The 27,145-nt window shown below is 36.5% G+C and overlaps 1 protein-coding gene across 1 annotated transcript in view; it reads right to left on the reverse strand.

Annotated features, from left to right (window-relative positions):
- Window positions 1-316: 316 nt before the first annotated feature.
- CAND1 (cullin associated and neddylation dissociated 1) overlaps window positions 317-27,145 on the reverse strand; it is a 33,370-nt gene continuing 6,541 nt past the window's right edge. Inside the window, exons 3-15 of the mRNA XM_007516851.3 lie at window positions 21,924-22,078; window positions 20,038-20,161; window positions 17,739-17,995; window positions 17,549-17,654; window positions 16,093-16,238; window positions 11,626-11,918; window positions 9,318-9,459; window positions 7,318-8,811; window positions 6,353-6,448; window positions 3,674-3,843; window positions 3,400-3,564; window positions 1,633-1,740; window positions 317-887 (exon numbers count right to left, since the gene is read on the reverse strand). Coding sequence (XP_007516913.1) covers window positions 663-887; window positions 1,633-1,740; window positions 3,400-3,564; window positions 3,674-3,843; window positions 6,353-6,448; window positions 7,318-8,811; window positions 9,318-9,459; window positions 11,626-11,918; window positions 16,093-16,238; window positions 17,549-17,654; window positions 17,739-17,995; window positions 20,038-20,161; window positions 21,924-22,078 — 3,481 coding nt within the window. The 3' untranslated portion in view covers window positions 317-662. The remainder of the gene's footprint in view (window positions 888-1,632; window positions 1,741-3,399; window positions 3,565-3,673; window positions 3,844-6,352; window positions 6,449-7,317; window positions 8,812-9,317; window positions 9,460-11,625; window positions 11,919-16,092; window positions 16,239-17,548; window positions 17,655-17,738; window positions 17,996-20,037; window positions 20,162-21,923; window positions 22,079-27,145) is intronic.

A 27,145-nucleotide genomic window follows, 5' to 3' on the forward strand; every position in this document is an offset into this window, starting at 1 on the left:
TACAGTAATACTTATTTTAACTTTTGTATTATGAATAATCTGAACATGCTGCTTTACAGACAATACATATTTGTAAACTTGCTCATGCAAAATTAGTGTGCACATGAGGGATATTGTTAATCCCCGTATTTAAAAAAAATGATGGTATCTTATCTCTTTTAAACTGCCAAAACCCTCTGAAATGTAGTAAATCTTACACACTGTCTGTCAGCTAAAAAATCAATTTATGTTGCTGAAACAAAGTTATACAGGAAACATGGTTTTTATCTTGCAGAAATTTTGATTTTTAAATAAGAGAATTTATAAAAGAAAGAAGTTCATGGTCACAAAATTTTAACATTTTAATCCTAAACATTACAGGGCAAATAGATACTGGACCCTATATCTCCATACTCCAAGTCAAACTCTTGGTTTCCATTTTAAATGTTGTTGTCACCACTAAAACATTAGTGGATTTACAACCTCTGGATTATGGAAATACATATTTCTGAAATAAATGCTACAAAACAACAATGGAAGAAAGCCAAACCGTCTTCATGAAGGGGAAAAAAAAGCGAAACATTTTGAAGCTTTTAAACACTTCTCTTTCCGTATCTTATGATTAGCCTGTCGATTCAGTGCATAATATGGTCAATGTAACGGTCCTTGTATTGAATAAGCATCTAACTAGTGTCCATTGATTCCAAGTTAGTGGATGATGAATCTTTTTGGATACTTTCAAAGATGGCTGCTAGTTCAGGATTAGAACTGATCTGTGACTGGAATTCACTCATGAGTGGACTCTTTTCTGCTTCTGGAATGGTTAGCAGTGCTGCTACTGCTCTCATGGCTGATCGCTTTAGTTCATCTTGCTTTTCAAATTCTTGCTTTACTGAGTTTGCCTTTACCTGTAACAGTGAGTAAATTTACATTATATGCTATAGAAAACAGTTGTGATATGAACAAAATTTAAACAATGTGGAAATTTCAGGTAAATAAAACAAAAGTACTCTAAATCCAAAAGTTACATCAGATCTTAAATATAGTTATTCTAGAGTTTTTTTAGTTGGCTCCTTTCAAGGGAACATTTTTTAAAAAGTCTCATTATATAAACAGAAAAGTTTAGAACGATCACGGATTGAAACAAAGAGCGCAAACTAGAGTTGCATCTTTTTATTAAGTTCTACTTGGGTGGGTCTCCACTAAGAAATGACATCTTTAGCCAATCTGTTATTTCACTATTCGCCAAACACAACATTAGTAAACATCTCCATGTGTTTCTTTATTCATAGTTCCTTCTTCTCTTTATGAAAAATCCTGTTCCACTGCCTGAATCTAAAAACTTTTCTAATTTTTCAAGGTATATATTGTCATCACACTCAAAACTACTCTTATATGACTTCTACCTGAATCAAACAACTCCATCTTCAGGACCCATTTCACACTTTATCACATAAAAGTACCTCAAAATAGTATTGTAATAACAGTTAACAATGCTAGATTTTCTAAATATCCATATTCAAATGGCTAACTTTTAAACCCAACTTCTAAGTATGGTACTAATATGCTTAAATTTGGGAGTCTAAATACGTAAGTGGCTAAGAATCCTGAAAGCACTGAATCTGGACTAATTTGATGTGTATCAATCATTACCTTAGTTGTACACGTGGCACGCAATGGTTCAACCAGCCTGTCCAACCTCTGCAGTACTGCACTTGGACAAAGGGTGGAAAGTCTCACCAACATTAAAAATGTTAGCATCTATTCAGAATGAAAATAAGACAACACATAGACTTTGCATTATTTTCCAAATACTAATTTCCAGTAACCTTATAAGGAAGGCAACAAACACACATAATTGTATTTTAATGTCATTTACCATTTGGAATTACATAGATTTACCTCGAAAGTTCCTCTGAGAAATTTTATATCAGTGGCCTTTTATCAGGATGGAACCATAAACACAGAAATAAACTGCTTTGTTTTTTTCATTTAAGATTTAAGATAGAAAGTCAGGGAATAGAGTATAAGATCACTACACTCGAGTTTCCTTCAATGCGGTAAAATCTGGGCTCAAACCTGGTTCACACACATGGCAAAGTAAGTGAGTTATTTCATCATCTCAAGAAAGTCTTTTTAAGCTTTTCCTTAAAAAAAAAAAAAACTTGGTTATTAATTCTTACAGATTAGGAACCCATTCTTTTTTCTTTTAGACTATAAACTATGGAGAATCAACAGGAGTATCCTGTTATTTCTTTGGGGTTCTTTTCATTGAGTTCCAAGACCAGGAGGCATAAAATTTGAAGTTCTGATAATACAACCACTTCTACCTTGCTTCTGAATAGAAGACAGAAGGACCCTTTTATAGTTTACAATTAATACAGGCAGGAATTTTTTTCTTTGATAGAAGAGAATTAAGAGAGGGGTCTTAGAAAGAGAGACACCTTCAGCACTGCTTCATTACTTGTGAGACTTCTCCCTGCAAGAAGGGAGTGGGGACTTGAATCTGAGTCCTTGTATATAACACCCCGTGCACTTAATTGGTGTGCCACTAACCAGCCTCCCTAAAGTTCATATTCTAAACCTAAGAAGTACCATGATTTACTTCTAATTCCTTTTGTACATATTGCTTTGTGTTTGAAATAGTTCTCTCATGTAATTTAACAGAACTCTTAAGAATAAAAAAAAAAAGACAAATAGGTAATTAGGTCACAGATTATACTTTGAGCAGTAAAATCTGCCTGGACTCTATCTTTAGAAAAAATATCTAGATCTTTCAATTTTTGGCTTGCTTTTTTGGTATGTGCACACACAAAAACATGTACACTCATACGTGCCTGTCTAAGATCAGATCCAGTATTTTATTTTTTTTGTTTACTTATTCCCTTTTGTTGCCCTTGTTTTATAATTGTTCTTGTAGTTGTTGTTACTGATGTTGCTGTTGTTGGATAGGACAGAAAGAAATGGAGAGAGGAGGGGAAGACAGAGAGGGGGAAAGAAAGACACCTGCAGACCTGCTTCACCGCCTGTGAAGTGACTCCCCTGCAGGTGGGGGGTGGGGGCATGAACCAGGATCCTTACAATGGTCTTTGTGCCGGTCCTTGCACTTTGTACCATGTGCATTTAAACCACTGTGCTACCGCCCAACTCCCTCAGTATTTTATTCTTATAAAGCATGCACTATACTTACTGCTGAGTTACAATCCTAGCAAAGAGAACGGTTAGGAAATAACACAGATTTTTTTTTAGAATTTTTCATTCACTTCAGTTTGATTTCCTCCTCAATGAAAAGGCCTACAACTCTCTTTTATTTTATGTTAACTAATATTTTCTCACATAGTACACCAAAATAAATTACAAAAGCAAATGTCATTATAGCATTTTTCGTCTAAAACACTCTATAAACAGCGCAATCCTTACCTTAATATCATAATGATCCTTTAAACCATCTTCAACATGATTTAGAAATTCAAAGATATCTAGTCTATCTAGACAACTGTCTAGAAGTGTGTACATACACTCAAATGCTGCTTTTCTAATATCCAGGCCATCATCAACTGTATGCTTAAATGGACCCATTTCTACCTGTGGAAACAAACAAAAGAGGATATATGTGGATATACTTAAAAAGTAAAAGCCAAAAAAACAAACAGAAGTAAAAGCCAAACTCTGATAAAAATATAATCTAGCTTACCTCTCTTATAAGCTCCTTTCTAACTTTTGTTTCATTGTAAAGATGTGGAAGAACAGTATCTAAGAGATCCCTTATTAACGATGGTTTATTATGTGCTGCTGAGTTGAATGTGACCAAGGCTACTCTTCTTACATTCAAATCTGGGTCTTCCAACGTTTTTAGGAAATCACCTAAAAAATTTTAAGAGACACAACATACATACAGTTGTAGTAAGATTAAAATGTTATTTTTTCTAATTCAGATAGTTTAAGAAGAATGTGAGGAGACACTAAGTGAAATATAGTATCTTTGGAAGTAGATAAACTGTTGTGTCTAACTATGAGTGGGCTTAACAACTGACATTCACTACGTGTAACAAAAAGGCGGGGGGGGGGGGAGGGGGGGTCCAGAGTCTAACCTTTCCCAATTACTTTTATTGTGAATGAGGCCAGCAGCCACATATACTAATTACCTTGCATGGTAGTCCTTGGATCTCTCAATACAAAATAAACAAACTTAAAACAGAGATAATACTACATAAAGATAGAATACTATACCCCTAAAAGTTCTATTTTAAGTTCCCAATTAATAAGAAATATACCAGTAGGTACAAAATCATTTACAAAAGGAAGAAAAAAAAACAAACTGAAACCCATCTTTAGACAAATAGGTAGAGACATATCTAGTCAATTTGAAAATATTAGCCTGGATATTCTTGTAAAAGTGTGGGAGAAATAATACCACAGAGATCTTTGTGGTAGTCAAAATCTATGTGGTAATTGAAATCACTGCACTAGTCAACTGAAGGACTTCTTAGAGGTTAAAGTTACTGAGCAAAATAACAAAATTACTGAACAGTGCCTGGTATACACTAAGTAAACACACTTTATCTCAAATTTACCTTCCTTCAGCACCCTTTCATAGTATACAGAGGAAAAGTACCAGATACTACAACAGTAATTTAAAAATATGGAAGAAAAAAAACTTCAGAAAGCAAATTGATAATCTCAAAGCCGACTACCCTAATAAAGTAATTTAAAAGTTTAGGAGTTAGCTTAAAAAAGAAATTAAATTTCATCTCACTGTGTTTAGAATTAGTAAAACAGGACAATTAGAATAAAGCATGCATGTTTTTAGAGCAAGTATCTGTGAATATTTGCTACTACATATGTGTATATGTACAGTAAAAAAAATGGTGACATTAAAATATTTAAGAGAGTTGGAGAGACTAGAATATCGCTCTGTCATATGTGATGCTAGAGGTCAAACCCAGACCCTTGCACATCTAAGTCTTGCTGATTTCCCTCACCAGTGTGAATTTCATTGCTTAATTTCATTGTGTACCATGGAGACAGGTCGTAGCTCAACCAGTAGAGCACATATACTACCATATACAAGGCCCCAGGTTCTAGTCCCAGTTCCCACCTGCAAGGGGGAAGTTTCATGTGCAGTGGAGCAGGTGTGGAAGTTATCTCTCCTCTGTCTCTATGAAAAAGGGGGGGGGAGCCACAAAGAATGGTGGAATCAAGCAGGCACTGAGCCCTAGACATAACCCAGGTGGCAAAATAAATAAAATTAATTAAAATAAAAATGTGAATAAATCTATCAAAGCCAAAAACAGGTTGAGAACAAGGCTCTTTTGATACTTTAATTATTTTTAGATCAGATCAAGAGCTTTTATGTATGCCTATGTCTCCATTACTCTGTATTGTTAATACTTTTTTTGTATATATATTTTTTAATTTCCATCTCTCTCTCTCTCACACACACACACACACACAAACACACACACACACAAATGCATGCTTTCGACCCTCTACAGAATAGAATGAAACTTTAAGAAGCAAAAAAAAAAAAAAAAGCCTTTGCTATATCCCTTTAACTTTTCTGCTGGCAAGTCAATTCTTCTATCTTCCAAAAAAGCACAAACGTTCTACAGGCTGTTAATTACTACCAACTCTTAAGAAAACAGCAATGAGAAGTAACATAATCATAAAAATTATTCTGAAAGCAAATTCTTGCCTTTACAGAATAGAGTTACCCAGTCTTTCTTGGGTATCTCTTCTTAAAGTAACAACAGAACTGATTCTCTCAAGTATTATCTTTTTCATGTTCTTAAGATCTTTCTAACTTCAACATGGAAATTTTCACAAAATCTCCTTGAAGTAGTACTAGTAATGACAAAAAACTAGGGAGCCTAACTAATCAAGTGATAATCATTTCTATCTGGGAGTAGGGGTGGGAGTTTCAAATTTGTCAGAGAGAGAAAATATATCTCCGTTTTATCTATTAAGTATTTCAGGTCACCTCCAAAATGATTATTAATCACAGTAGGTGACTCCTAATCAAAGACACTAGTATATTTACTAATTTTAGCTATGTGCAAAATTATCTATTAACAAGATTATATTATATATTTGTTAAAGATTTACTCGCTTATTAATGTGAAAGGAAGAAGAGGAAAGAGAGCAAACCAGACCAGCATGCAATGCCAGGAATCAAATTCATGACATCCTATTTGAGAATCTAATACCTTATCCACTTAGCAGCCCATGGGGTGCTCAATTATCATTTTAATGAGCAGAACTATCCCTTAAAAACCACTTCTGTCCCTTGGTAATATTTTCAAATCACTGAAATTATTTTTTAACAATTAACTATTATAATAGCAAACTTTTTTTTTTTTTAAATCTCACTTACCTATGCAGTTCTTTAATAGTGGATCAATGGGTTGTGGATGATCAGAAATAGTAAACTTCACAGCTGTAACAACTGAGCTTCGGGCATATGATGAGCCTAATTAAAAAAAAAAGAATATATACCTATTGATATCTAAGTCCACTAACACAAGAATCTTTTATCATTTTCAAACCAGTTCAAATACAAATGTCAACAATTCCCTTTGGTCAAGAGCGGTATTTCTTATTGTGATCAGAAAGAGATAGTGTTTACTTGTATTCATGAAGCAAAGTTTATCCATCTCATGAAGATATACTACTATTAGATTTCAAAAGAAACAGTTTCTGTTGTGGAGGGAGAGGCCTGAGAGAGTAACAATGGTGGATACAGCCCTTACAAATGGGGACTGGTTAAATTTACAAACCGCTTCTAAGATTCTCATTATTATTATTAAAAAAAAAAAGCGGATAAAAATTAGCGGATATTATTACTTTTTTATTTGGTTTACAGGGATTGACACTAGTAAATTTAAGAACACTTCTGTGACCTTCCATTTAATCCAAGTCCACTAATCTTAGTATTTTAAGTCGTACTAACTGGCAACTCAGGAACTGTTAATTCAATTAATTCAAGTATTAATAAGTTAAAAGTTTAAGGCCCACAACAGATGCAGAGCTAATAATTTCCTTTAAGGAATGAAGCAGAAGATACTGCCTTTTGGGTTGACTGGTTATTTCAATTAATTCAAGTGCATTTCCCACATTTAAAGATGAAAAAAGTCATTAAACTATAATAAACACTAAGAACTAGAGATATACCTAACCATTAGGTAATTACACTCCGTAAGTTTAAACAATACAATCTCATTTACAGCTTCAGGTTGTCACTTCTACAAGTAACAAGGCACAGAAATATTAGGTACTTTTCTAGGAACCAACTATTAATTAAACAAAACAAAACTTCAAATAAAAAATCTAGATACCCACCTGATATCAAGTACCCCTTAAGCCGTGGAAGGAGAGTTTCAGGATCAATCAAAGTGAGTTTGCCTAGACATTCAGCAACAACATTTCTGGTTCCTTCTTCTGCACATTCGCAGTGCTTTAGCAACAAAGCCCAGATGTTTTCAACGTAAGGTTTAAGGCCCACAACAGATGCAGAGCTAATAATTTCCTTCAAGGAATGAAGCAGAAGATACTGCCTTTTGGGTTGACTGGTTATTTCTTGTAAGACAAATGGCAGATATTCAGGAAGGTTGCCCACACTAATGCTGCCTAATGCATAAGATGCAGCTGATTTGACTTCTTCACTAGGAGATGAGAAGGCTTCTAGTATTACAGACTTTAGTTCCAGCTGCCCACTTAAGTCAATATGATGACCAACTTCTCCAAGAGAAAGTAGAGCTAAGAGTCGAATGGAATCTGTAGATCTTGAGTTCTTGACATCTTGAATAAACTGACCTACTACTGCAGGCCCTTCTTTAGGACATGCTCGAGTAAGGGCAGCTACACATTTGGCAATGGAATAGTAAGACTGCTTGTGAGTAAGAGCTGTGCTCTGAGAATAAACTGGACCTGTCAACATGCGCAACAAATCCATGTATCCTAGATTATTTGTTCCAGTGACAACCAGAGCTTGGAAAAAGTCTAGCATGGCACTAAGAGCACCTCCCTGCAACAAAGGTGACCTCACAAGTCCAATAAGTTCATTAAGAATGGATCCACTTATCTTTGAAAGGGAAGAAGGATAAACTTTTGCCAGTGTAGTAAGAAAACTGATAGCCATCTGTGAAACATGCATATCACTTTCACTGATAAGGGGTGGGAGCTCATCTAGAACTGCATCAATCATGGCAGCTGTCAAGCTGTCACTATAATTTTTAATTAGAATATCTAGGGCAGAAAGTGTACCCAGTTTCAATGCTCTCTGGTTTTTCCTGAGAAATGAAGCAAGAATAGGAACCCCTTCTCCCAGGACAGGCCTCAGATCGATCTTCAAAGGTGACCCAGCAATCAGTGTCAGTGCCTTCACTGTAGTTAACCTTGTAATTTCATTCTTTAGTCTTTCCAGGAAAATCTGAAGTGTATTAGGCAAGTCGGAACCCAAATTGTCTCCAAGATTGCAAATAATTTGTCCCATACAGGAAATAGCCCTTTCCTTGACTTCCTGATCAATATCAGCAGCTTTTAACCTCTTAATTGTACAGGTAAATAGATCTTTGATGTAAGGAGTTGCATCAAATGATGAAGGCTGATCTAAAGGACGAATTACTTTTACAAGCTGTTGAGTAACAAGAAGTGCTTCAGATGTAATCTTGTAAAATGGGTCTCCAACACAAGCCACCACTGGAGGGACCAAAGCCTGAACATGAGGGTGGAAGACTTGAGGAGAGTGGTTACACAGGATTACATACAGACAGGACAAAGCATCAATCTTCAAGTTTGATGAGCTTGACTTATCATTCAGTGAGAAAATGATTCCTAAAAGGCCACAAAAAAAAAAAAACACAAAAAAACAGTAATTTTTATGCATACATTTTTTTTACATGTTATTAGACAGAGAGGGTTGAGACACCTGAAGCATTCATTGCTTGTGCAGGTGGGAACCAGGGGCTTGTGCATGGTAACATGCATTCAATCAATTGCATTGCTGTCCAGTCTCCTATGCATAATTTTATGAAAGAAAACAAAACAAAACAATCCCTAAAATACCCCCAAAGTGATTACTTTAATCATATGATCTCTACATGAGTGGAAATTCCACAGGCCATAATAAATATTAGAGTAAAAAAAATTTAGGCAAAAAACTTATAACTTTATTTGTCTATCTCTAATTTCAGGTATTCAACATGATTTTAGTTTTTACTAGTTTAGTCTGCAAATTAAGTGGTCACAAATTTTCTTTTTGTAGGAAACACTTAAGCTATCCAAGTCTCAAAGTCTGTAATACATGCCAAAGGCAATTTACTGGGTTTTTTTTTTCATACCTGGTACAAGTACAGGAATGTGTTGTGTCAGGGCCCCAGGTAATACATTTACCAGTTCAGTTAGCATGTTAAAACAACACTGTCGGGTCTTCACACTTTTTTCTTTCATCTGTTTGTGTAGAGCTTTTACAATGTTGGGAACCTGTAATCACCACACACTCATTAGTTGGTTCAACTATTGGTTATTTTCTTCAGTACAGTTTATAAGGGATGTGGAGAAATATTCTCAAATTACTAATCTGATATCTCAGTAATAGCTAACAAGACTGTTAGATACAAACTTTGTTGTATGTTCTCTTCTATTTTCTTGATGCTGATAATTAAATAGAAAAGTAGCATTCATTTTCTCCAGAGCACAAAACAATATTCTCTGAGTAACTTTTAACTGTGTAATGCACAAAACTGAACAGAAATCTAGCCATAAAAAGGGAAAAGACAGACTATGGAAATGTGACCACTGAATAGAATTGGTTTTCAGTTTGCTGTTACAATGAAATCAGCCCCAGAACTAGTAGAGATATGATTCAAACAACTACTCTAATCTTTCCAGTGGTGCTACTTTCTAAAACCTAGAATAAATACTAATCTTTTTTTCCAACTACGGTTATCATTTGGGCTTTATAATATCTGCAGGAGTCCACTGCCCCTGGCAGCCTTTTCCCCCTTTTCTCTAGATGGAGGGTGAGAGATAAAAAGGGAGAAACTGACAGGGAAAGACACTACAGCACCATGCCACACTCATGAAGCTTCTCCCCACAGGTGCTCCTACAAGGTGGTCCAGGGCTTGAACCTGAGTCCTTGCACAACGGGGCTTGCTACCTGCTGGTCTTCTAATATATCTTAATGGATGCCAGAATACAGATAATATGTCACTTAACAATGATCTAAAGACAAAAGAAAGCCCCTATATAGTATCCCTAGCATTTCCAGAAGTCCCTCTGATCTACTCTGATCTCTATATACTTATTCAATTGCTTATGTCTTCCATGTTCAATTAACATGTTCCATGTTCACTTCCATATTCAATTAAAATTTCAACGATCACTATAAATTAGTTACTGGGTTAAGGGCACGTGGCGCAAAGCATAAGGACCGGCATAAGGATCCTGGTTCGAGCCCCCGGCTCCCCACCTGCAGGGGAGTTGCTTCACAGGCAGTGAAGCAGGTCTGCAGGTGTCTATCTTTCTCTCCCCGTTTCCCCCTCCTCTCTCGATTTCTCTGTCCTATCTAACAACGACATCAATAACAACAATAACTACAACAATGAAACAAGGGCAACAAAAGGGAATATTTTCAAAAAATAGTTCACCATGAAGTTTCTATACTTGTACTACTTGAAAATCAAGATATGCTTAGTTCGTACCTATGCACAGCTCCTCCCTTGGTTTAGTTCCTCAACCAGTTTTGTAATCTATAAAAACTGGGCAATAAGTACTTCATAAGGCTGCCTTTGGGATTAAATAGAACACAGGAAAATACCCAAGGTACTAGACATTTAATAAGTAGGCTCCCATGTCTAGGATCTTAGACGTCCTAAAATAACAAATATATATTTTACTAATAGTAAGAGATGGCATTCAATTATTTACTATGTAGTAAGTTACTACTTTAAGTACATAAATCATTTTATCTCTTACTACCCTGAGGAGACAGCTCTAAGTCAACTTTTATTACAAGTAAGTGAACTTTAATAAAATAAATAATGTGTTCAAGATCAAACAATTAGGACTGAGGAGATAGTATAATGGCTATGCAGAAAGAAGATCAGGTTGGAGATACCAAGGGGCCCAGATGCAAGTCCCAGCACCACCATCAACCAGAACTGAGCAGTGCTCTATTTAAATAAGCTAAATTATGAGTGAAGACAGATACAAACACACAGTCTGATTCCAATTCAAAATACTTCCATTAGCATCACTCTGAATCTCAAAATTATTCTAATGTTGTTTATTCAAGTAAACCAAGGATAATTCAAACAAAATATTCTACAAGTAAGATAGAATGGGGGTTCCAGAGTGGTATAGTTAATAACATGTTAAGATTCTCAAGTATGAGGTCCCAGGTTTGATCCCTGGCATCTCATATGCTAGACTGATGCTCTGGTTCTCTCTTCCCCTCTGGTCCTGAGGGGGGTGGGGGGTGGGGGGGAGAGGGGAGGGAGAGTTTAAATCCAAATTAACAGTATACAAGTATATCCTAAAACAGTCCTTTACTAAATGTGTTCAATAGTTCACATTTCTATACAAAACCAATTTTAAAGACATCACATTTACTATCATGACTTTCAAAACCATACTTTAAAACTGACCTGACTCTGAAGCATTGTTAAAGGTGTTTCTCCCTGTTCCATTGCATCAGGGTCACAGAGCCAACTTTGCACAGGACGAGTTTGCTTCAAAAGAGAAAGGTATGCATGGAAAACATCTGCCTTCACATTTTCTTCACGCTCTTTAAATCTGGATATTAGTGCAGGAGAGACAGTCTTATAGAATTCTGGAAGCATTTCATGCCTTGTGCTAACTACGGCATCCAAGCATTTAGCTGCTGCACGTCTTACTTTCCAACTCATGTCATCATCATCACTGTATTCATCATCACTCCCTAAAGAAGAGTTGAATGTTAACAGGCTGTTAGTCAGAAGAAATGTTTATTACCTTAATACAAAAAGTTTATTGACATTCATAACCAAGACAGTTTTCTAAATTTTCACAAACATACACAGCAATCAATAAGCTTAAGGACTAGCACTTAGAGCATTTATTTATAAAAATGTATACGTAAATTAACCTCAAAGGGAAAATGGTGACTGATTGTGCTCATAATTTGTTAAACATTTTCTCAATGAGTTCTTAACTCTGAAAAATAATTTAATTAGCATAGTATACTTCTTTAGAACTTCAGTATTTGTAAAATCACAATGTTCCAGTCTTTGAAACAATGTGAATCAAAGTTCAAATAAAATAAATCTTACATTACAGGAAAACCAAAGAAACAACCAGAACAATTAAAAAATAAACCATGAAATAAAATTAGTGGCTATAGATAACATGATTTTTTTTTAAGGGCTACTATCCCAGGAGATAACATGCTATAGATAGCATAATGATTATGCAAAGAGAATCTGATGCCTAAGGTGCCAAAGTCCTAGGTTTAATCCCCCATACCACCATAAGCCAGAGCTGAGCAGTGTTCTGGTTAAAAAAGAAGAGGGAGGGAGAGGGAGGGAGGGAAGGGAGAGAGGGAAAGAGGGGGAGGAGGGAGAGAGAGAGTGTTCTAGTGATCCTAGGCTATTTTTAAAATTTATTGGCTTATTAATTAGAAACATGCATATTTTCAACCTTTCAAAATAAGAATGTAGCTTTAATCCAGGGCCCTAGTCAGGGAATCCTGGGATTCTTACACAGACATGAGCCTAGACCTCTAACAGATCCCTGGTCATATCCATGAGGAAAAACATAGTGGACCCTCTCATTGGACTCTACAGGACCTTGCCCTCAATGTAGGTCAACACTGATAGGGACTGCCCCATTCTCTGAAGGGAGTTTGGGTCAACATATTCTGCCACCTGAGGAAGACTGGTCTTACAATGAGAGCAGCCTACAATGTTCCCAGAGATGTGAGCTCAGACTGACAAGGATGCAGAGGCTACACAGGATCCTGCGCTGAATATGGGCCCCAGATCAAATTGATAGGGTCAGGAAAAAATTAGTAATGGGCCACTTACTAAAATAGACCTACTAACTTTTTCCAAAATGGAGACCCAAAATCTCATCTGCTCTATTTTTACCTTTAGGTTCCTGATTTTTTTATATATACTTATTTTCCCTTTTGTTGCCCATGTTGTTTTTCACTGTTGTAGTTATCATTGTTGTTGATGTCATCGTTGTTAGATAGGAGAGAGAAATGGAGAGAAGAGGGGAAGACAGAGAGGAGGAGAGAAAGATAGACACCTGCAGATCTGCTTCACCGCTTGTGAAGCAACTCTCCTGCAGGTGGGGAGCTGGGGGCTCGAACCGGGATCCTTACGCCAGTCCTTGCGCTTTGCACCACCGTGTACTTAATCCACTGCGCTACCACCCGACTCACTAGGTTCCTGATTGTTTAACAATTTGTTCTGCTTTATGTCTTAATGCCTTTTCAGCCACCAAGTTGCAGATGCTACCATGACGCCAACCTGACATCCCTGCACAAATGATCCCACCAATATACCCTGGAACCCCACCTCTCCAGAGCCCTGCCTGACTAGGGAAAGATAGAAACAGGCTGGGAGTATGGATCGACCTGCCAGTGCTCCTTTAGGGGACAGGCAATTACAGAAGCCAGACCTTCCACTTTCTGCACGCCATGATCCTGCATCCCTGCTCCCAGAAGGATAAAGAATAGGAAAATTTCCAATGGAGGCGATAGGATACAGAACTCTGGTGGTAGGAACTGTACTCCTCTTATCCTATGGTCTTGTTGATATTTATTAAATATTGGGGGGGGGGGGGTCAGGTGCAGCGGGTTAAGTGCACATGGTGCGAAGCGCAAGGACTGGTATAAGGATCCTGGTTTGAGCCCTTGGCTCCCCACCTGCATGGGGGTCGCTTCACAAGCAGTGAAGAAGGTCTGCAGGTGTCTATCTTTTTCTTCCCCACTTCTCTCCATTTCTCTCTGTCCTATCCAACAACAACATCAATAACAACAATAATAACCACAACAATGAAAAAACAAGGGCAACAAAATGGAAAAAAAGCCTCCAGGAACACTGGATTCAGTAACCCTGGAGGCAAAAAAAAAAAAATTAAAAAAAGAATGTAGCTTGGGGCAAGGTTGTAGCACACCTGGTTGAGCACACGGACCTAGGTTCAAGTCCCTGAGCTGCAGGTCTCTCGGTCTCTCTCTCCCTCCCTCCCTCCGTCTCTATCATCCCCCTTCCTTCACAATTTCTGGCTGTCTCTATCAAACAAGCATAATTTAAAGAAAAATGGTATTGTACAAAAAATATTTTTTTAAAAAGTAGCTTTAAAATTCCTCAGCTAAGCAGTGACACACCAGGCGAGTACACAATTACCTACCATGTACAAAATTTGGTGTTTTGACTACAGTCACCACCTACAGAGCAAAGAAGTTATTTATCTATTTAAAAATCTCTTGTGATTCTTTTGATACTACAAGAAACAAAATCCAAGCAACTCCTATGCTTTTGATATGCTATTCCCTTTCCAAAATAATACTAAAAATTACGCTGATATCAAACTCAAATAGCCCAAAATGTTTAGGTTATTCTTGAAAGTTAAAATGGAGTGGATTGGCAAAATCCAAGTGTACTGCTTTGCCATGTCACAACCCAGCTCCAAGTCCAGTCCCCACCACAATGGAGGAAGTATCAATACTAGATTTCTTTCATTCCCTTCCTCTTTGTCTCTGTATCTTCCCATTTCAAAAAGTCACTCTGTAAGCCATGATGCCATGGTGATGACAAAAATGAAATGAAGAAATATATTTTAACACTAAAGAAGAAATATATTTTTCACACTAAAAAGGTATAACAGCTCTGAATTTTTTAGGATTTAATATTGGTCTATAAAATTGTGAGATAACACGGGAACAATTTCACACCATTCCCAGCACCAGAGTTCTGCGTCCCCATTCCCTCCATTGGAAACTGCAGCGGTCGTCCCCATGTCACAGATACAGGCTTTCCTCCTCTCTTTTTCTAATTTATTTTATAGGACAGAGATAAACTGAGAGGGAGAGGGGGAGCCAGAGACACCTGAAGACTTGCTTCACCACCTGTAAAGTCTCCCCCCTACAGGGGGGTACCTTGTGCATGGTACTATGTGTGCTTAACTGGGTATGCCACTGCTTGGCCCCATGGGCTATTACTTCTGCATCTATCTGCCCCCTTTGAAAAAAATTTTTTATATTTATTTATTTTTCCTTTTGTTGCCCTTGTTTTTTTTTTTATTGTTGTTGTAGTTATTATTGTTGTTGCTATTGATGTCATTGTTGGACAGGACACAGAGAAATGGAGAGAGGAAGGGAAGACGGGGAGAGAAAGATAAGACACCTGCAGATCTGCTTCACTGCCTGTGAAGCGACTCCCCTGCAGGTGGGGGAGCTGGCAGCTCGAACCGGGATCCTTAGACTGGTCCTTGTGCTTCACGCCATATGCGCTTAACCTGCTGTGCTACCATCCGACTCCCTCTGCCCCCCCCCCCATTTTCCTGTCACACCTACACCCATTACTACCTTCCAACTGTCTTTGCTTTTTCTCTTCTTCTCTCTTGAATTCCTCATGGAATTCAAGTTCAGATCCCTCTACTCATCTTCCCCTAACATTTCTCGCCCTCTGGAAATATGGACCAAAATTCTTTATGGGGTGGAGAAGGTAGGAGAGAATTCTGGCTTCTGTAATTGCTTCTCCATTGCACATGGCATTTCCCCAATTTATAAGAATGCTTTGTACAAAACTTGCTTAAGGAATAAAAACCATTTGTAACTTCTAGTTAATAGAAAAATACTAATAAGCATTTTCTGTATAAAACAGGACACAGTAATTTTTCATTTAAATGCTTTAAACATTTTTCCTAGAATAAGATTATGAAATTTCTGCATCATACTCCAATAAGTAAATGCCTTGTAATTAAACCAATCTGCGATCGATGAATATTGAAGTCATTTTCCATATCATAAACAAATGGTACAATTTGGGATGAGAATCATCTCCAACTGTAAAAATGATTAGTACATGAACACTGAACAAACTCCTATTTAACTTTAAATTAAATACCTTGGTCATCATCATCACCACCATCTGCATCCATTGCATTTTCATCTTCATCTTCATCATCATAATTATAATTTGGATCATATGTAAGATATTTAAGACATATATTTATAATTGTAGAAACATGAGGATATACTTCCTTAGGACATCTGAAGAAAATAACAAGAACTGTTACAACCCATACCATTTTCCTTGATTCAGCAGCAATCGTATTCTACTTTATTACCAAATTTTCCTTCTTATGCTACTTATGTCCTTTCCCTCCATCTTTCCAGCATCAACAACTTCTGATCATTCTCCCACTAACTTCATTTCAAAATATCTATTTTTCAATTACACATTTAATGAATTTTAAGGCACCCCCCCCATCTCAACATTTTGGAAATTGAGTAACTCTTACAATAAATGGTATGGAGGTGAGGTGGTGGCACCCTTGGCAGAACATACACTTTACATAGTTAGTGCAAGCCCACCTGCAGGGAGAAGCTTGATGAGCAGTGAAACAGTCTGGCAGGTCTCTGTTTTTCTCCCCATTTCCCACTTCCCTCTCAATTTCTCCATCACTCATCAATATAAATACAGAAAGTATTAAACTAAATAAATAGTAATGGTATGTGATGATTAATGTGGAGGCGGTATACACATAAATCTATACATGCCCTATCTTCACAATATAGTTCTAACAGACCACATTCAGGTGAACTTGCCATTTCAGAAAGTAGGATTATCTGTGAAAACAGCAGTCCACATTCATCTAAGGCTTAAATGTCCAATAAAGGAATGACAAATTTCTTAGTTAAAAGGACAAAAATGAGTATCACACCCTCTGATATAATGAAATTGCTTCTCAAAATGTTTAGTGCCAAGGAATTACAGCAGATAATAAGTCTAAGTCTCAAAATGCTTTGTTACAACTGACACCTGTTAGTCAGTTATATTCAGTTATAGCAAAACCACTGAAAAGATAAAAATCAGTAGCTTTCAGACTAGATAATGTATTATCATGCTTTCTCATAAAAATTCTGCATTATAAAGGTAAACCAAAACATATTTCCAAAGATCTTTAAGTGAAGTCTCAATAATGAAAACATTTCAAAGCTATTTAAAAACAGTAAACTTCAAATACCACATTGTTTACCAGTTAGTATTTAAAAATAATTTTACAACACACCTGAAATCCAAAATTCAATCCCAGCTGTTAAATAACCCATCTCCCTAATTCACCTAATCTACAGTTCAATTCTATTCTTCTGTTTGTTTATTAAAGGTGCATGTATCCTTATGAGAGACCAGAGCACAATTCAACTCTGGTTTCTGGTAGCGCTGGGGAGGAACCGAGAACTTCTGGAGCCTCAGGCACACAAATTTTATGCTCTGACATGTTGTATTATCTTTCCAGCTGTAATTATTCTTCCATTCCTAAGGGAAACTATTACTTGTAAAACGCCTTAAAATTTACCTTCTCACAAATGATTCAAAGGCTTGAATGCAGTACTCTCTTAATTCATCATCGTCCACATTACAAAATTTTACCACCAAAGGAATTATCTTCTCAAGGTATTCACCTAAGAAAAGCATACTGGCTCTTAACTACATTAACAAAAACTTTTAATTAATGACAATTTTTAAAACATTTAAGTATTTCTTACCTATTCTATGACCAGCTTGTCTACTGATAGCAGCAATACACTGTATGTAGGTTCTTGTTGTTGACATGGAATCATTTTTGGACAACTCTAACAACAGATGTTCAATAAGATCTACAAAAACTATATTTCCACAGCTCATAACCAGATGGCCAAGAGCAATAATGGTTCTTTTCCTTACTGCAAGTCTAGGGCTGGTCAGCTGGGGGAGAAGGCAGGTCAGAATTGAAGGATGGAAATTAACAAGAAGTCCTCCTTGCCTTAAAATGAAATATAGAAAAGAAAACAAACAAATTAAGAATGCTTGAAACCTACTGAAATACTTGGTCTCGTATTTCAATGTATACATCCAAAGAGCAAAGAATTAGTTATTACTAACCCATATTCTGAATGAAAAACTTAATTCTTACTATCTATCAATACAAATAAAACCTTAGCCAATAGGTAAACATAGTACTAAATTTTGTATCACTAAATTATCTCCTGGAATCTAGATCTATATACCCCAACAGGCTTGAGAAAATATTAAAAACAAATACAACAACAAAACTATCTTTTCCTCATTCTAGATCTCTAGGTTTCTCTATTAACAGCTTTTGCCTCTAATGTTGCTTTTTTGGGAGAGTTTACAACACTCAAAATTTCAGCATCTTTGGACTCCACTCTTCCCACTGTCCTCTATCTTTTAAGATCCACTGTCTGGGAACTGGGCAGTGGCACAGCCAGATGAGCATAGGTTATGCCCAAGGACACAGCTTCAAGTCCCCAACCCCCACCTGCAGGGGGAAGCTCCACAAGAGGTCAAGCAGTGCTGCAGGTGTCTTTACTTTCCCTTTCAATTTCTGTCTCTATAAAAAAAATCATTGATTGGGATAATCTACCTTCTGAATCATTTCAGAAGTACAGTTTAGTATAGTTTAAGTACAGTTTAGTTAAGTCAAAGCAGTCAAACATCTATGTGACAGCACAGTGCTAATAGTTACATCACACATAAAACAAAGTCCAACCGAATTTTTCCTACCCATCAAACTAACTGTTAAGTTCCCCACTTTTTGAAAATGATTTACTACTTTTCTATTCATCCTACATTCTGAAAATGTTTCACAATTTCAAAACCATATTCAAGTACCACTTTGTTCCTAACAAACGTTTCCATTTTAAGCCACAAAATACACTATATGCCCAGCTAGTGTTTAGTCCCATTGTGCCTTATCTTGGCTATTTTCTAACTGAAGTGAATTAATAACAAATACATACAAACAACGCAACTCTACTGATCAAGTAGGAATGACATGTCTCTTGAAGTTATTTTCCCCTAGTAATTGCTCAGATCTGATTTTCAGAACAAAACAGAAAAGCAAAAAATGTGTAAATTAAAGGTGTTTGGTTTTTTTTGTTTTATTTATTTATTTGTTATTGGATAGAGACAGAGAGATATTGAGAGGGAAGGGGGAGACAGGGAGAGAGACAGAGAGACACCTGCAGCCCTGTTTCACCACTCGTGAAACTTTCCCCTGCAGGTGGGGACCAGGGGCTTGAACCTGGGTCCTTGTGCACTGTGATGTGAGAACTTAAATCAGGTGCACCACCACCTGGCCCCCTGAAGGTGTTTTTTTTTTTTTTTTCCGTTGCTTTCAGGGTTATTGCTGGGGCTCAGTGGGACCACGAATCCACTTCTCCTAGAGGCCATCCCCCCCCTTTGTTGCCCTTGTTGTTTATCTTTGTTATTGTTATTATTGTTATTGTTGTAGTTGTTGCTGGATAGGACAGAGAGAAATCAAGAGAGGAGGGCAAGACTGAGAGTCAGAGAGAAAGACAGACACCTGCAGACCTGCTTCACTGCTTGCGCTGGGGGCTCAAACCGGGATCCTTACGCTGGTCCTTGTGCTTCGTGCCATGTGCACTTAGCCAGCTGCGCTACCATCCGGCCCCTTAAAGTGCTTTCTTATCCACAAAATGTAATAATATAAACATAGTGGCTTGTGCTTACCAGTATTATTTTAACTAGAAAACTTGCCAATCCTGTTAGCACATACTAAATAGAATAAAGAGAGTAAAATACTATGCTAACATACTTAAATCACAAATGCTATTAACTGTTTTTCAGAACTACAGAGCATGCTTGCAATGAACAATATACGATAGATATAATTTCCTCATTTTCCCATCCAACCTAATTATACATAAGACAGTCACAATTTAAACATTAACAATTTCGGATGAAGTTTCCTTATTTAACTGAAGGCCTCTGAAATAAATACACATATGTATATTAAACATAATAAAAAGATTTGATTCTTACCTACTCAACATATCAGCCATGATATCCAAGGCTTCTAGCTGAACAGAGACATCTTCCTGCTTTGCTATTGCACTGGTAAGACGTCCAGTAATTTTTTTACATACATTAGCAGCTAATGCAGAGCCTACATGAACAAGAAACCAGTAATAATTTTAAAGCCAGTATGCTGAATTTTATCTTATATTCATGGTAGCTACCAAATAATCAACAAGTATAAGCCTTATTATTAGTAGACCAGGAGATTCATTTTAGAAAAAAATGGGTTATCTCAAAATAGGCTTTTTTCTAATAAAATAGTTTGTTAGCTAATAAAAATTAAAGATGACCACTGCAGAAAAGGTTCCTGACAGGAAAAATAATCCAGTAGGCTCTCTTGGATAAATATTTCTATGCTATTAGCATGAACATAGTCTAGGGAGCCAGTAATAATTAGTAGTACTTATACCTCTCTAGCTATATTAGAAAGCACAGTGTAATTTTCTTTTCTCTACTTGAGTCCCCTATACTAACTAGACGTAGATTTCTGTGAATTAAAAAAAGTGGAACTATGTTCCAGAAATGAACATCATTTCTTTAAAAAAAAAAAAAAAAAAACTGAACTCTCTAATAAGATCTTTTACAGGGACAGGGGAGATCTCAGCATAATGGTTATGCAAAAGACTTTCCTGCCTGAAGCTTTAAGGTTTCCAGTTCAATACCTGCCACCACCTTAAGCCAAAACTAAGCAGTGCTCTAGTTAAAACAGACACACCCTTTCCAGTTCAAAGATCCTATAACTTGTAAGTTACAAATGTTGCTCCAGAAGATTCATAAATGAAGTCATAACATTTTTTTAATTTGTTATATTTTAATTGTTACTGGGCAGTAAAGGACTAAGAAGACGTCAAAGAATCTGAATCATTTAAAAATTATTATCAGAACTGGAAGTCAATGAGAAATTATCAATAAATACTATACGGTATAATTAATACTAATAATTATCAAGAATATACCTCAGATTTGATGAAACAGTTTACTGAAATAACTAATGAGTACAGTAACAGTTATGACACAGTAGAAAAAGTAAGCTTTGGATTAAAAGATGATCTGAATCATCACCTAGCCAGATAATCAAAACTTCAATCGAATTAACCTAATCTCTCTATCTAAATCAGTTCCTTCATCAACGACAGTCCATGTGGGTGATGTTTAGACTACTTGACATAATATACATGAGTCACTTAGCCTAACTGGCTTAGTGAATGGTTAATAAACATTTAAGTAAGTAAGTGAAAATCACACACCCAAACTATCCATCTACATAGCTTTCCATGTACTGAGCTAATTTCACTTATCAAATGTAGATGACACAGTAACTTAAGACTGTTGAGTACAGTCAGACCAAATCTAAAACACTGCCTGAACATTTCTGTCGGATGTCAAATTCATTAACTGCAGTTTTAAATACCAAGTAGTAATAAATTGCTCAGCCTTAAAGACACTAGAAATTTGAACAACTTCATAGCTGTCTTTACCATATATTTTACAACACAAATTCTGATGCAAATCAAATACCGAAAATAATAGGAAACGATCACTTTGATTTTCTTTTCTTTCACTGCTGAAGTTGGCCTAACTATTCAGCAGCCATAATAAATGATATAAAATCTTGCTCCAACATAAAAATTCTTCAGAACTAGTACTCATGGGATATAAGTTCAATTAAAATTATAACCACTTAAAGTAATACCTGAATTTGTGTTTGAGCCCATCTAAGATTTGGACTTTTTTTTTTTTTTTTTTTTTACCCTAACGGTTCTCCTCTTCATGCCTGGCTAGGAGGAAACAAAGCAATGATAAAACTACAAGTAAAAAGGGAACAGAAAGGATACCGTTTTCTTGCTTACCACTGGAAGCTGGAGGGAGCTCTCCAATTACTGTTTTAAGGCCAATACTTGAAATATCTCGAAGTTGTTCTTTATCAGAAAGCATGTTAGTGCACAGGGTATCTACAATTGTCTCTACTTGGTATTCTTTAACTTTACTCACTAAAGGGCCAAGACTACAATACAAAGGAAAAAAAAAAAGGTTTTAATATCTAGATCAATAGAAAAACAAATACAAATAATAACTTTTCTGTCTAGCAACTGTCAACATAAAGTAAATTCTATCACTACATCATAAATAGTTTAGGAACAAAAGAAATCCCAGATCGTTGTTTCTTTTAATTAGCTGCCATTGTTTTCAATGATTTCCATCATGAAACATAAGATGCTTTCTGCCACTACCTCAGGCATATACAATATGTCACACTTTAAGACTTCCTTCCAGTCATCTTTACCAACTCCACATGATAGGGGGTAGGGGAGGGGAGGGAAAATAGTGCCTTAGTTATATATTCATATTAGCATTAACACTTATTGGAGAGTTACAATGCCTCAGGGGAGTGGAATTAAATTCAGAGAACCACTGCTCCAATTTAAGTAGAGATTAGAGAAGTGACTCAGTGATAGAGTTATGTATGGGATCCCAGATTTGATCTCTGAATCTAAGATCCCAGATTTGACACTGAATATGCCAAGCACCATTTTGGTATGTCACCGGCAAATAGTAACAGCCAAGATTCTGAACATCTTTTAATATACAAGATATACAGAACAGCTCCTCATAACAAAGCACTACCTGGTCCAAAAAGTCAACAGTGTTGACAACGAAAAATCCAAAGTTACATTAATAAAACAATGCTGCACCAAGATAAGAGGCAAATAATTTAATAAGAAAGAATAGCATTTAGAAATAGACCTACGCTTTTAAAGTTAATAAAGATGCCAATGAAATTCATTACACAAAAAAAAATTGTTTTCAATTAATGTTGCTTCAACAGATGGACACTCATATGAAAAAAAAAAAGTAAACTCAATTCCTCCTTTGTATACTTGACAAAAAATTAATTCAAGATAGATCGTAAACTAAAAGTAAAAGCTTTATCTGTGAAGCTTAGAGGAAAACAGGAAAAGAAAATCAATGCACCATAAAGTAAAGATTTCACAGGATAAGAAAACAGTAACTCCATGTTCAAGGACACAGGTTTAAGCCTAAGTCCCCACAAGTACTGCAGGTATCCTGTTCTCTCTACCTATTTCCTCCTTCCCTCTCAATTTCTGTCTCTATCCAGTAAATTAGACTTAAAATTAATTTCTAAATTAAATGAAACCAAAATAAATGTAGAGTTAAAATCTAAGAGCTGAGTGGCGGGGCACGAGGCAGTGCATGCATTTCCATGCACAAAGAACTGGGTTCAAACCCCCACCTGCTAAAGGAAAGCTTCACAAGAGGTAGAACAGTGCTACAGATATCTCCCTTCTGTATCTCTTCCACTCTCTCTCTCCCTATACTGTTTTCTATTAGGTTGTGAGAAAAGTCATGACGGATTTTTCTATGACTTTTCTGACAACCCAATATACCAGAAACAAAAAAAAAGGGAAAGAAAAATATGGTCACCGGGAGCTGTGGAGCTGTCATACAGGAGAAAATATTTACAAAGTATTATGTCTCAAAGAATCTATATCCAGAACATATGAAGAGGTCTACAATGTGATTATAAAACAAAACAAAACAAAACAGCTGAGTAAAGTCCAACAAATAGTCAATACACACATGAAATAGCACTGGATCTCATTACTCATGAGGCAAACGTATTAAAAAGCACACCTATAGTCTTATAAAGCAACTTTACCTTCATAAAAGTGAACACAACTACCAAAATAGCTAAAATACAAAGAGTGACAAACCAATTGTTGGTAAGAATATGAAACAAAGGGTATTTTCATGTAAAATGTTATGAATGCTCTGGGCAACAGTTTGGCAGCTTCATAAAAATCTAAATGAAAAACGAGTCTGCGTAACAGTTATGCAAATGACTTTCATACCTGAGGCTTTGAGACCCTAGTTCAATCCCTAGCACAATAAGCCAGAACTGAGCAGTGCAATAATTAAAAAAAAAAATTTAGGGGCTAGGTAGTGGCACTATTACTTTGAGCACACATTTTACGATGTGTAAGAACCAGGGCTCAAGCCACCAGTCCCCAACTGAAGGCAGGAAGCTTCATGAGTAGTGAAGCAGTATAGCCAGTGTCTCTCTCTCTCCCCCTCTTCCCTCTTTGGGTAGAGACTTTTCAGTCACTGCTCCTGGTGGCCATTCTTTCCTTTCCTTTCTTTTTCTTTTTCTTTTTTTTTTACTGGACAGGACAGAGAGAAATTAGACGGAAGGAGACAGAGAGATGACACCAGCAGACCTGCTTCACTGCTTGTGAAGGGACACCACCACCACCTCCCCACCCCCTGCAAGTGGGGAACCAGAAGCTTGAACCTGAAGCTTGAACCTATGTGTGCTTAACCCAGTACGCCAACGCCCAGCCCCCAACATTTTCCTTTTAAGTTTTGTAAACAGACACAATTGTGTGCCACCACCCGGCCTCTGTATGTACTGTCTTTCTGGAACATTTGCTTCTCTATCTTCCAAATGACAGTTGCTCATATGAAAACTACTGATTTTTGTTCACTAGTTTTATATCCTGCTACAATGAATTTGTGTTGTTGACATTGATTCTTCTCGGTAGCCCTCCCCCCCAAGTACATTTTCTCAATTTTTAAATGTCTTACCTTATAGCTACTAATAACTTCAAAATATTACTGTGGGGTAGATAGTGTAATAGTTATGTAAACAGACTCATGCCTGCGACCCCAAAGTCTCAGGTTCAAGCCCCCACACCACCATAAGCCAGAGTTAAGCAGTGCTCTGGTAAAAACAAAACAAAACAAAAAAAACTCCTCCAGATAGGCACATATCTTTGCCTTAGAACACAAAACTTCAGTGTAAAGATAGCTCACACACTTCATTGGACTTAATGTTGAATGTGAATGTGTGCATATAATTAAAGATAATGCTGTAATTACATGCTATTAAGTGTTTACTTGATAGAGGTGATCCATTTTTAAGTAAGAGAAATCATCTTTCATTCTAATGACAAGTAATACGATGCAGGCTTTTGGAAGGTATTTCACTCTCTCACTTAGACTAAGGAGTCTTTTACCTTTCAAAATACACAATTAATGTTGAAGTTTTTCATGCCTAGGGAGTTTTTCTTTCCTTCCTCTGATCTACTACATGATAAAATGTATTAATAAAACTCCCAATACTCACCTGCTTTTCTATTCCTGGATTATAGTCAGGGGTCATGTGATGTAACACCTAATGCTGGATTTTATTTTGAACATTCTTATTAACTATGTCTGTAATTGTTTTTTTAAGTGTTATCTTCAGCTAGAATTTGTGATCAGTATTTGGTTAAAATAAAATAATGGAAGATTTTCATACTTTATGTCTGGGACATAGCATTAAAACAAGCTATACTGAAATTATTTTTTATGAGGCTTCAAAGGCTTGTGAAAGATTCTGAATCTGGGTTTCTTAGGATGATGAGTTCTTTTAACAATTTTCCCAATTTAAAACTGCACTTAGTAATTTATTTGCTTCAAGAATTAGTTCTGAGATCTCATCTCCTAACATTATTTTCCTTTCTTTTGTCTCTCCCTTTTAATAGAAACAGAAAAGAGAGAAACAGAGAGAAAGAAGGCGAGAAAGAGACACTAAGATAGAGACTAGAAGAAATCACAGCACCAAAGCTTTTTTCAACGTTGTAGGGGTGGGCCTGAAGCTGGGTTGTGCATACGGCAAAGAAGCACGCTTTCCAATCAAGCTATTTCACTGACCTGTATTATTTTTCTTTGCTCTAACCCCTTTCTTATTTTCATTAACATATACCTTCATGACCCCCCCCAATCCAGTAATTTTAAATACAAAAGAACAATGTATCAAAAATCTCGTTCCTAATGAGTAAAGAATCATACTCAAGACTGAACAAAGAACTATGTACACTTCCACTTTCAATCCGGGATAAAGACAATTTTTTACTACTTTTTTAAAACCTTAGTAAACGTTCAGCCAATACCCTGAACAACACTTAATTTTATTTATTAAGCACACTGAAAAATAAGCAGAAAAATCCAGATACAAATAATTAGACTTTTCATTATCCTACAATTCGTATCTCATTTTATTTTATGAAGACAATTATAATGTTAGTAGGCAGTGTAGAACCCCTCCTCTGGGCCTTTGGAGTTCTTACTCACACCACAGAAAGAATAAACAAATGTGTTAAGTGCACATGGTACAAAGCACAAGGACCGGCGTTAAGGATCCTGGTTGGAGCCCCCGGCTCCCCACCTGCAGGGCAGTCGCTTCACAAGCGGTGAAGCAGGTCTGCAGGTGTCTATCTTTCTCTCCCCCTCTTTTCTCCATTTCTTTTTGTCCTATCCAACAACGACAACATTAATAACAACAACAAAACAAGGGCAACAAAAGAGAAAATAAACATTAAAAAAATACTAAAAAATGTTTTTTTTAAAAAAAAGAAAAGAATAACCAAATGCAGGGACCATCAACTTTTAAGAAAACATTCACTAGAAAGGGATTAAAGAAGTTTGGGGGGCCAGGCAGTGGTGCACCTGGTTAAGCACTCACACTACATACAGTGTGCAAGGACTCAGGTCCAAGCTCCTGGTCCCCACATGCAGGGGGAAACTTCATTAGTGGTGAAGCAGGGCTGCAGGTATCTCTCTCTTCCCCTCTCAAATTTGTCTCTATCCAATAATAAATAAATAAGTAAATACATAAAAATAAGTTTATTAGGATAGTACACCCTCCAGAATGGGACAGTTTCTAAAGAAAATAATGTCATAACTAGGGGATTCCTAGTTTTATGATTTTCTAAATCCCTTCCCTCTCAAGTGTCCATGAGCTGTAAGTTCACATGTGTGAGGGCTAAGGCTAGTCCCTGTGACTAATTGGTCCCCCACAGGTAAGGGTGAGTGCACTTGTGCCTGTGTGTAATGGGTGACAGCTCTCAGGTTGTCCTATGTCCCCATAGGTGATGTTATGTCAGCTAGGAGCACAGCATTTCAGGTGCTGCCTTCTTCTCCTTTCCTTTTGCATTACCTTAACTAATTACTTCTCATACTCTTACCTGCTTTTATAGAAAAGTATGTAAAAACTTAACCTGAAACATGT

This window comes from Erinaceus europaeus, chromosome 7 (genome assembly GCF_950295315.1).
Source record: "Erinaceus europaeus chromosome 7, mEriEur2.1, whole genome shotgun sequence".
NCBI lineage: Eukaryota > Metazoa > Chordata > Mammalia > Eulipotyphla > Erinaceidae > Erinaceus > Erinaceus europaeus.